This window comes from Rissa tridactyla, chromosome 4, assembly GCF_028500815.1.
Source record: "Rissa tridactyla isolate bRisTri1 chromosome 4, bRisTri1.patW.cur.20221130, whole genome shotgun sequence".
Taxonomy (NCBI): Eukaryota; Metazoa; Chordata; class Aves; order Charadriiformes; family Laridae; genus Rissa; species Rissa tridactyla.
Window position 1 is genome coordinate 74,512,616 of NC_071469.1, and position 12,186 is coordinate 74,524,801.

The 12,186-nt window shown below is 47.9% G+C and overlaps 1 protein-coding gene across 1 annotated transcript in view; it reads right to left on the reverse strand.

Annotated features, from left to right (window-relative positions):
- NECAB2 (N-terminal EF-hand calcium binding protein 2) overlaps positions 1-12,186 on the reverse strand; it is an 85,186-nt gene that overhangs the window by 40,268 nt on the left and 32,732 nt on the right. Inside the window, exon 3 of the mRNA XM_054200291.1 lies at positions 4,925-5,033. Within this exon, the coding sequence (XP_054056266.1) occupies positions 4,925-5,033 (109 nt within the window). The remainder of the gene's footprint in view (positions 1-4,924; positions 5,034-12,186) is intronic.

Here is a 12,186-nt window from a genome sequence, read left to right on the forward strand (position 1 = left end):
CTCTTCTAGTGTTTGCCACTGGAGAGAAGAGCTCATTTAGAGGGGGGAGGGGGGGGAAATAAAGCAATTAAAAGAAGAGCTATAAGCCTAGCAAAGAGATAACAAACGACAGAGCAGCAGAATGCTAATGCCATGTTCTTGGCTCCTTGTGAATGGACCTGAAGAGCTCATCAGAGAGAAGTCCTGCTCCAGCGAGCAGATCTCTCCCCAAAGGATCGTCCTCTGCAGCCATGAAAAACGCACGAGATAGATAGATAGAAAAGGAATTTTTAAAATCCCCTGCCAGGACTAAATTAGTCTGGTCAACAGCCACGTCCGACCTCCCCCTGCTTTCACAAGGACTGAGAGGTCCTTCCTTCCAAGGGGAAGGAGAGCAGGTGTAAGCGCTGGCCCAGGGAGCTGGGACAAGATGGGACCTGTGGGTCAGGCAAAGCAAGCTTCACCCAGTAGCTTCACCTCATCCCTTGGAGAAGGTTTCACCTGGACATTCGTGATCCTAAAACTGGCTTGACTTCTCATCTGCAATGATTTTTTCCTTTTAAAATTGATATATATTAGAAGAGGTAGGAAAAGTTGTAGATAACTCTCTGCACATGTAACAGGAATTCCCAGGGGAACACCAATCTAATGTTTTCTAAAGCCCTGTTCTGCCACTAAACCAAAGGTAAGTATATTAAAATATGTCTGTCTACATATCATACACATAATTTGTGCAATTCCAGTAGCATCGATATTAATAGTAACATACCATTACCTCCCCATTAATCTTCAGGCAGCTCCCCATAAAGCACTGCTGAAACCTCCTGAAATAGCAGCTAAAACCAATAATGAAAAACCACCTAGCAACACCTCGCTTTTGCCTCCTGCCTCAGCTGGGAGGAGGGAAGGAGGGCAGCCAGCCTGAGCAACGCACAGGCAAGCACCGCTTGATCACTGCTTTTAAGCAACAGCAGGTTTATGAGTATAATTTTGCCAAAAAAAAAAAAAAAAAAGAAAAGAAAAGGAAAAAAAAAAGGATTGAAATACGTGACACATTTCGCACGTTCCTGCTGCCAGATGAAATTACGAGCAACGATGGGACTTGCAGCGCAGTCCTCGCACCCTGCCATGGGTTCTCTTACAGAGACACCCAGTAAGAAAAACCCCATGGCGGTTTTTGGAGCCCAGGCCCATCATTAACCTCCCAGAGACACTTCCCGGGCAGTCAAGAAGAAAGGAGGAGCCTCGCTAATGCCTCTGGGCTATTCAGAGCATCTCATTTCAGTTCAGCATCCTGCTTAACACATCTTGTGGGCAACGCAGTGTTTTACCAAGGACCGTAATTCCCGAAGGAGAAGCCCACCTCCCCGCCGCAGCACATTGCAACTGACGCCCCACAGCAGCCCAGCTGCTGCTCCCTCATTAACCAGACTCACCTTCCCACCCATCTGCCCCAACTTTTCTCCTTTCCACCGTCGTCCCAGCTAAAGCAAGCCAAGAAACCAATACAGGCGTTCATTTTGTCTACTCCAGTAAGGCAGTTCCCTGCTCCTAAAAATACTCCAGGAAATCGAATCAACGTTTTGCAATTTGGCTGCTAACAGCACTTACTAATAATCAGCAGGAACATAATTTTCTTCATTTTCTACTCTCGCTGTAATGTAATTTCAATAGCAAACTGTTTTGCACACTAAACAAACATCATGGGCAATATGAGGAAAACAGATAAAACAAAGTATCAAAAAACAGCTTCAAAAATAAACAAACTTCTATCAAACGGCACATGGTTGTCATTCAAGCAGCCTTTTGGAAAGATGAAGCTAATACTGTTCCTATGCTCCCCTGTGAGATGGAAAAATGAAAGCTCCGCTCCACTCCTCGTTGCTCGGTGGCAGCAGCACTTGGAACTGCAGCCCCGGCCCCGGGGGCAGCGTCCTTGCCACCCGGCCCCCCGGCAGAGCTGCCGACCCACGCTGCGGAGGACAGAGGACGGGGCGAGGTGAAGAGTGCGCACACAATTCCAAGGGCCGTACCAGACGCAAGACTGCAAGTCAAGCAAACCCCTCGTTCCATAGGGAAAAGCACCTTTTGCAGAAGGAAGCTCGGCTCCGAAATAGGTTTTCTGGAGACTGAGAGCGCTCTCGCAGAGAAAAGAAAACGGAGGAATATTTTCTTCCCCCAACTCGACAAATTTGCTGTGGGTGCCTATGCTTTCCAAATCAATAAGCAAGTGCCAATTTCATGCCAGGATTTAACTTGGAAGGGTGACCAACTCACTGCTTCTCCTGCCAGCTGAGAACGGCAGATGCTGCACTGCTCTGCGCAAGCATCGGTCCCTGGCGGGTATTGGTGACTGAATCAAGCCAGCTTGGCAGAAGAAAGGTGCTACTGAATTGTGGGAACTCTTGCCGTGCTCAGGAGCTGCTCAGCAAGACCTTCCTTGCCAGCAGCACTGGTGCGTGACACTTGAGAAATAGCACATTTTCTCTCTGTCCAGTTTAGAGGAAATCCCTTACTAAGGCTCTGAGCAAGCTGCACATTCTCTCCAGTCCCCAAGGAAAACCGGACTGCAACCTAATGTCCCATTTCAAGAAGGCCAGAAGAAACATCTGCACACTAACCCCCATGCAGCCTGGTTGACACATCAGCTGTCTCCATCCTGTCAAAGGCCAGGTGAAAGCTGATAAGCTCAGGCAACACTATAAATGATTTCAGAAGAGAGGCAGGTGAGCACCCAATTCCCAGAGTCTATAGAGAGCCCGCCCGGAGCATCACCTAGAGCCCGATAAATAGACCCACAACGCATACAGCAGCACCTCATGTCCATTGAACAGGAACCATTAGACGGGATGGACCATTCCCAGCTAATTTTCGTAACAAGATCACTTGAGCTCCTTTGATTAATTATTCAGTGAATAGTATATGCCGAGCTGGTCTTCGGCATTTCTGATCTTGGAATAAACTTTGGGAAGTACACACATTGGAAAGGTGGGATTTTGAGAAGCCCACATTTACTTTGCCTTCAGGAACACCTTCAGCAGCAGCCGTTGTGCCGGGTTGAAGGGTTTTACAGCTGCAGCTTCGGTGCCAGCGCACTCTAGAACAACTCCTTTCCAGGGGATGTTTTGGATGGTGGCAAAGCACGCACCACTCACATGGGCAAGACTCTATCTACCTGCTGCCAGAAGGTTTTACAATTAACCAGACCGTTATTTTTTTAAGCACTTACTGCAAGACTTCTCATTTGAAATTGGATTCTCTTTTCATCTGCTTTTTGGACAGATTTCTTCTCTCTAGAGGCATAAGAGTCACGCTGGAATACTACTCAAAGCTGGCTTTCGTTTGCATTTCCAAACAGCCTAACCTACCCGGGCTTTTGAAGATGGGTTCCTCTTGGAAAGACAAAAGCCAGCAGTGGGCTGTGTCCTTTGTGCTGGTGCCCAGTGCCACCACCAGCTGCTGGCAGGGGCGGCTCCCACCAGGGCCCCACAGACCCCATGGCTTTGTGCCCGTCCTGAACACTGCCGGTGCCAGAGCCTTGTCAGGGGGCTCACAAACATCTCACACCCCGCCAAAGGCAAAGGCAGTCCGAGGGACCTGATGGAGAGACAGCAAAGGCAGGCAGAGGGGCTGCTAATGAGTTTGGCACCTTAATTTGATAGCTGGGCGCAGCCTGCAAAAGCTGGATTCTCGGGGAGAGCAGTCAGGTGCCACATTTAGCTTCAACTTTGATGTAAGATCAAGCTAAAGCACGCCTAGTGCCCTCCTCTGCCATCCTTTTCCCCTGCTGCTACTGCGTCTGCGATGCAGACAGCGCGGTCTGCTCCTGGAACTGCTCCTGCGTGTCCAGGGAAGGGCAACGGAGCTGGTGAGGGGGCTGGAGCACAAGTCCTGTGAGGAGCAGCTGAGGGAGCTGGGGGTGTTCAGCCTGGAGAAGAGGAGGCTGAGGGGAGACCTTCTCGCTCTCTGCAACTCCCTGAAAGGAGGGGGTAGCCAGGGGGGGTCGGTCTCTTCTCCCAAGGAACAGGCGATGGGACAAGAGGAAACGGCCTCAAGTTGCGCCGGGGGGGTTTAGGATGGATATGAGGAAAAATTCGTACACCGAAAGGGTTATCAAACACTGGAACAGGCTGCCCAGTGAAGGGGTTCAATCACCATCCCTGGAGGTATTTAAAAGCCGGGCGGACATGGTGCTGAGGGACATGGGTTAGTGGTGGACTGGGCAGTTTTAGGTTGATGGTTGGACTCAATGATCTTAAAGGTCTCTTCCAACCACAACCATGCTATGATCCATCCCCTTGCTCTTTGCACAGGCTTTGTGTGAACAGAAGTACGGCCGCACCAGGCTTCTGGGGTCAGAGCAGAGGCAAAGCGGCTGCAGGGCTTGGGCTGGCCTCCGCACCACTGAATTCCACCTTGAAGAGAAGGGGGCTGGTTTCTATCCAGTGCTAGAGTGATCATTGTGCCAGGGGATATTTTGGATGGGAGGCAAAGCAGGCGTGGTCTAAGTGCGGGGGATGCAGACAGATCACAACGAGACAAGACCACAAATCATTCCAGTTTTTTGTGTGTAAAATAGCTGGACGAGACAATGCTTACAGAGATTCACACAGTTACCTTTTATAGCACAGCAAAGCTTTTAGATAAAGTGCAAAAGCTGAAGAGCCATTTAAACACCATCACGAGTAAAACTAAGCATCATTTCAGATGCCATAAAGATGAGGTTGCACTAAAGAAAATGGCCTGCGAAAACCACCAAGACAACAGGAGTCACGGTAGCCATCATGAGGAGACACAAACCAAGTAGAAATGGAGATTTTTGCAAAGTTTTGCACCCCTGCAGCCTCCACGGTGCTTAGCTCTCCAGAGCAGCACTGCTGCTGCACACTAATGCAATGATCCGAAGGCCCTGTGAAACCAGGATGTGTCAGCGCAGGGAACTCACTTGGTGTTGTCCGAGTCAATGGTATGAAAGAGCTTCTCAAGTTCTTCTTCGTTGAGTGTCCCATCTGAGAAAAAGGCCTGAAACTCCTCCAGGGACAGCTTCCCGTCATCTGCAAACAGCAACACAGCCGCCGTTAGGGAACAGGCAAAGCGAGGGGCACGACGACTGAAAAATCAAGAGTTATGTTCAGATTTAAAGATTCGGACCAAAAATTAACTCCAAGTGCTTTTGCAGAACTGACCCTCAACCAATGCAGGGCACAACCTCTTACCGGCCATAGGGCAGCACTGGAGGCAGGTGAAGCTGCAGTTGCTCCTGGGTGTGGATGTCGTTAGCAACTAATTGGGCTATAACCCAAAGCATGACTCAAGCCTAAAGAGGAAAGCCTGCAAGCATCATCCTAAAACTGAATTACGTTTAAGAAATTGTGGAGTGTTTTGTCTACCCTGTGTTCAAGTGCTGCAGAATGCTCATTAAGGAACATATAATAGATAGGGAAAGACCCAGGGCTGGAGGTTAATGACAGACCCAGCAGTATCTTTCGCCATCTCCATCCAGCTGCATCTTCCCCAACATGGTGCATCTCCCAGCTCTGGACAGAAAACGCAAAATAGCAGCTACCAAGCATAACGAGACATGCCTTGCTTCAGTTGTCAGCTGTTCAAACGCACAAGGGCTGTGTCACCGTAATGTTGTGCCTTTACTTCTAAAGGGACCCGATGACGCACAGGATCCATCTGCCCGGCCATACGGGCTACAGGCTGCTGGCTGCCTTTTGGCAAACCCACCGGCAGGCGAAGGAGTCACAAGGCAGAGGCTTAATGATGTTCTCCTGGGCGCCTAGAGAGGAATGTGCGCTCATTCTAGCGGCAATCTCCAAGCTCATCCTCGAATGTTTATTTGGATACCGGCTCTGGGCAGAAGCGCGCGGGCACTTCAGCAGCCTCACCTCCGGCTGGACCAAGTGGCCCTGGAGAAAGCCAGTGCCCGGGGGAAACTCAGAGACTGAAAAATAACATCATCCAGATTTTAAAATCTGGCCATACACTTTGTGTATTATTTTATGTATTAATTATTCATTAATTCATTATTAATTTAATACTAGGATTACTACAGCCTCCTTAAATGACCAGGGAAGAACAAAAAAAATTATCATATCCATGTACGAGGGGATGCAAGAAGGACTCCTTTGCAACTTTTGCTGATAGCGGGACAAAGGCTCACACTTAACTGTTAGATGTTGAGCTTTTGTCTGTGTGCTGTGGACAGGTACAGCACGTCTTCAAAGCCACAGATAGACATGAGGTCTGGAGAAAGCTCCTATGGAGTTCAGCAATAAAGCAATGGGAGAGACACAAAAGAAACTTTAAAGAAACTTTAATTTGTGCTCTGGTGTGGAGCAGTGCCCAGGGAGGAATAACTACCCCAGGTCACGTACTATTTAGAGTCTCTCCATTCATATCCACAGAAGATTCATAGACTGAAAATGATGCCTACTTTGCAGTAGGAGAATGTATCATTTATTATTTAATCAAACTAATTATAAACCCTGTTGCTTCTCTTTCAGGAAATGATGCTAGAGGACAAAATTAGCCAACTTACCACATACTCATCAATATTTCTTCCCCAAACTAAATAAGTCTGCTGCTCCTAAAACATACCTGCATTGCCAAATGCTAACCCAGTTTGCTTTACCTGACACAGACAAATTTAGACCAGTGATAAATCGAGCCCAAGATACTTATTTAATTGGCAATTACGAAAGGAACACAGCAGGAGAACAAAATCTACAGTGAAAAGGGTATCATTTCCAGAGCACCACAATGGCTAGAGAGAGAGAGCAGCTGCCTATATTGTTTTCCTGCCTTCCTTCCCCAGAACGTGACCTCTTTGCAGCAGGCAGGGTGCAGAATACCAATACACAGCTCGGAGCACGGGTCCAATTTTTCTGATGGCAGAAAACTAAAGCCCAGTTCTGGGCTCCCCGGTTCAAGAAGGACAGGGAACTGCTGGAGAGGGGACAGCAAAGGGCTACCAAGATGATGAGGGGACTGGAACACCTCTCTCATGAAGAAAGGCATTTGGGTCTCTTCAGTCTGGAAAAAAGACGACTGAGGGGGGACCTTATCAACGCTTATAAACACTTAGAGGGTGGGTGTCAGGAGGATGGGGCCAGGCTCTTCTCAGTGGTGCCCAGTGACAGGACAAGGGGGAACGGGCACAAACTTGAACATGGGAAGTTCCATCTCAACATGAGGAGGAACTTCTTTCCTGTGAGGGTGGCAGAGCCCTGGCACAGGCTGCCCAGAGAGGTGGTGGAGTCTCCGTCTCTGGAGACATTCCAAACCCGCCTGGACGCGTTCCTGTGCCACCTGCTGTGGGTGACCCTGCCCTGGCAGGGGGTTGGACTGGATGATCTCCAGAGGTCCCTTCCAACCCTACGATTCTGTGATCTGTACTTCAACAAGTGCCTGTGGCTTGAAGCATCCCACCAGCATCACCTGGAGGTTAACCCGAGGGGTTCAGAAAGGCTGTGCCCAGAGCAAGAGCCCCATCCACACCATCCATCCCCACAGCTGGATGAGAAGCTTCCCCCACAGCGCTCCTGTTTGTGCAGTATCCTAAGCCAAGATCAAGATCTGGCTCATTTGGCTTCTTGTGATCCTGACTGACAATGAATAGGTCTTCAAGCACCAACATAAAAACCATAACGGCATTCCTGCCTCATGAGGGCCTAACAGTTCTTTATATATGGTACACTTTTCTTGTAAACCATAAATGAGTACTTTTCCACCTCAAAATTGTCCTTCCGCACAGAGGGCAGGCAGAAGTAAATTCCCAGGAAAGTCACATAAATCCACTTACTAGGAAAGGGAAACTGTAAAAGCAAGTGATTATTTCCAGGAGTGTACTTTAATCTGAATTTACAGTTTGCTCACTTCTGAAAGGCACAAAGTGTTTCTAAATTCAAGGAAAAAGTCTTTTTCCTTTACCTAGTTTGTATCTTGTAACCTGCTCTTTCATTTTACTCTTTCTTGTTGGGTTTTTTTGGTTTGGGTTCTGGTTTTTTTTTGGTTTTTTTTTTTTGAGTAATGTGTGCCATGCTGCATTTTTGCTGCAGCCTCTGAAATGCTGGTGTTTAAAATCTGTGTTAAAATGCTGCTCTGACTCCTATCTCGCAGCCTCTGGAGTCACAGGTGAGAACAGGTACCAACACGTGCCCATTTTTCACTGGCATTCAACAGCCCAAAGTAATACAGGACGGGTGGAGGATCTAGAGGGAGGAGGAGAGGACAGTAAATTTAATTTTCATTGTTTGGAGACCCCACAGAAGGGTTTGGCCCCTGGCAGGAATTTGAATAAAAGTACAAATTTCCCTCTTAAACAGTGCTCAAGACTTTCACCCCGCAAATAACGCCTTAAAGTACCAGCCAGCTTAAAGCTGATCCTTATTTCATACAAGGGGGAATACTTGTCTGCAAACACACAAAAGCAAAAGCCTTCCAGAGGAACGAGATAATCCTTGAGCTGCATATCTATAATTGTGCAAGTAGCCTGAAAGCAGCGGGTTGCTGGAGCCCAGCCGACGAGGAAGCCTTGGGGGAACTCGAGAGATAAGAGGACGCAGACAGGGCTGGGATTTGGCAGTTACAATTAAACTGGTGGAAAATCCCGGGTGAGGAGGATTGACCACATTACAGACACCAGGTCTACCTGCCAGCGGGGGCTGTGATAAGAGCCGATGGAGCCGCTGTGGTCCAGGAGCAGCCTTATCAGGAAAGTCACAGAAAAGCAAGCTTCTCCTGAATGCAGAAGTGTCTGCGCTCACCAAAGAAAGGATAAGCCTTCTAGAAACCTGCTTTTTGCTGAAAGCTCCTGGGCTGGAGAGATACAACTTCTCCAGACAAACCGTCAGGTGTCGTACCAGAGTGGCAGCGTCAGTCGTACGGTCCGACCTGCCCCGTGCCCTGCCCTGCAGGAGATCCTCTGGGGACACGTCAGTCCTAGGCAGCTACTTCTGATAGCAAGGGTAATAGAAAAATTGAGATTCCACACCAAATCTCACTAAACAAAACAAAGTTTCCAGCAGTTTCAAGACCTACAGAAGTCTTTGTGACTTGTGACTTTTTCATCTGGGTGACCACACCAAAGGCTGGCAACCTGCTTCCACCTGCGCACAGCCCTCCCCCTTTAAACCCAGCACCTGAAGTCAACACCGAAGCTGGCAGCAAGGACAAATGCCACCACTGAGAAAAGAGATAATCAGGCTACAGTTACTCTGCCGTTTTTTCCCGAGACACTAATCTTCATTTTACTCTAGCTTTTCAAAATAACTCAATTGCAGGCAGAGACCAAAGCAAATTACCTGCCAAAGAGAGTTATCAAAGTTAAAACTAACCAAAGATATAATGGAGAACATCAGAAAGCCCCAAATGGGATTTTATTATTGCTCCATTTGCCATCGTGAAAATCTGAGGAGTCTGGAGGCGGCTTCTGCACCTTCTAACTCGCACAATAAGGCTGCTCTCACCCACTAACACAGCCAGGGGAAAAACCAAACTCAAATCATAAATCGTCCAAAATATAGGAAATCTGATGGCTGAGTTTTTGGAAATTCACTCAAGCGATACAAATAGCTTAAAGCATCTACAAAATATAAGGTCACTGTTCTGAGCCTGAGTTTGCTAAATCCATTTCCAATTACATCAGGTTGAGCCTGCTCATATATTTTCTAGCTATATTATGAATATATTTCATTACTTATTTTTATTACTGTATAAGTTCTAGAATGCTTTAAGCCCGGGTTAGTGTGCAGTTGCCAGCAGAGCTACAGGTAAGCAAACTGGATTTTATTGTGGCCTGTGAATAAAAATGACAACTTCATTTTTTTTCTTCTTTCTTGGGAAATGCGTGTGCAGATACAAGAGCCAGTGAGAACATGGACAGTTAGTTTTCTACCCCGGCCCCTTCACCCACAGCTCCCTCAGAAGTCAGCAGGAACACTTTTATTCATTTAAATGAACCTGGATATAGACTTGATTTTCCAGTCCTGGGCTGTCAGGAAAAATTACCTCCAGGTCCAGAGATGTGATCTGTGATGGATCTGAAAGATGCGGATCAGACACTAAATGTGAGACCTCAAAATAGCCCTGTTAGCAGAGGTTTTAAGCTGCAAAACCTACTTTTAAAACTGGATGTTCCCCCTGTCCCAGCAGGGACATCCATCGCTTATCACCCTGTTTCCCCGGGCTGTGGCTAACACAGATACACCCGGAAGGCACCAGGAACTGCACCCCGAGAATCAGATGCAAGGGGAAGTCATACTGAATGGAGGGAAGGATATAAATAGGTCCCTAAGCCTGGAGAAAGCCATTTCATCTTCCATTTTCAGAAGAATTCAGTGTGGGTTTTTTTAGACCTTTCTTTTTTTACCTAGATGCTGTCCCGGTAAGTGTCTTGATGTCCTCCAACATCTTAATCTGTGGCTTTGGGGCGGCCGGTGGAGGACCCCCCTGTCAAGCTGAGCTGCCACTCTCAGGAGAAGCTCATGGGTCACATCCCCTGCGTCACCAAAGGTCTGGGACTGCACCTTGCACGGCATTGCACAAGCCTTCTGCTGGCTGAGGAAGGGGGACCTCTGCTCCCAAAGTCACCTGCAGCCAGATGAAAATTATCCGCCCACTTTGCCTCCAGTATCCCAGTGTTGCTTCGGGGGCAATTGAATTTAGTTGGAAGCAGGGCTGGTGACTCACCCCCAGCTTTGGCTGGAGCCGTGATGCCATGGGAGCTCTGCGGGAGAAGCACAGCCTGTGTTTTGGTGGCTCCTCACAAGGATGGTGCCATCGCCACTGGAACTACTGCAAACGTCTTTGCTGATGAGATGGAACACACATTGTTAAAAGGAAATTACTACAATTATGGTCATTTTCTAGTGAAAGGAATTTAAGTCATGACTTCAAAATCACCTTTTTTTGGAAAGGTAACGGATGCCCAGCCCAGATGTTTTCACCAGGGTTGGTGCCACGCCAAGCCATGCACACGGATAACCTGAGAGACAGATTGATGTTTCTATCACAGCTGATAATATCTGTTGGAAACGCGCCTGTGCGCTTCCTAATGCCGGCTGGCATTGCTGATGGGACCGTCTGGTTGACGCGGGCATGGGAATGCAAAGGCTAGCACGGGAGAAGCCACAGTTTCCCACACCGACAACGCCAGGGACCAAACTTCAGGGGCTGGGGTGCTGCTTACTCAACTCATGGGAAAACACTTGATAAGTGCTTTTCTTCTTGCCATTGACACAGTTTCACGGTAGCGTCTCTTGTCTTCTGCCTGTGACCCCACCACAGCTCCCACCAGCACAACCCACCGTGCTCCTCGCCGCGGAGCAGGCTGCCACATGCAGCTCCACTTTCAGCATCGCCATTTTCTTTTTGCCATGTGTTAACACAAACCTTTGGGATTTTTCATCTTCCTGGGACATCTTTCCTTTCTATGCTCAGACAGGACCTTACAGAGACACAAATTGCACGTGGCAAACGAAAAAGTAGCTCTTAAGAAGTCAGGCAATGTCCCTCCCTGGGCATTCAGCCCAGTAATAAAGATCAGCTCTTTTTCAGGAATTTGAAGATACTTCTCTCTGTACCAAAGCGCGGAGCTCATCAAACAAAATACATAAGTCATTTTTGGTCTTTTTCTTCCTCCTCTGCAGCAGACAATGCAGTTTCGCGGTACAACTGGAACGGGTGTGTATTAAAAATCCTTTACATGCACCGATACAGCAGGACTGAGGCTCCTTTTTGTGCCAGCGTTAAACCTTCTCATTTCCATTAAAAAAAGGGGGAAAAGCAACTTTCATTTCAAAATAACCTCATCAGTCAGCATAAGATGTTGAGGAATGAGTTACAGCCTGGTTCTCGTCTGGGGTGATGAGTATGCGTGTACCAAGCAGAGGACTGGCAACCTTCCCTGCGGGACTTGGCCTGGGGGAAAGTGGGGATTTGCGTGGCAGCCAGAAACCTGCCTCTCCATCTCACCAGGAACAGCCTGGGCACCCAGCGATGTCCATTAACACGCCAGAATTTTCATCAAGCTGCTCAGCTCTTACCTTCAAATCAAGCCTTTTGCCATCCTACAATTAGAAGTAATTTTGAAATTCTTTTTAATAGTAGCTATAGATAGATAGGGAATGTAGGCCGGTAGGCAGGGAGACATGCAGGAGTGATACAGCGCGTTTTCTCCCACTGTCTTTTGCGAAGACT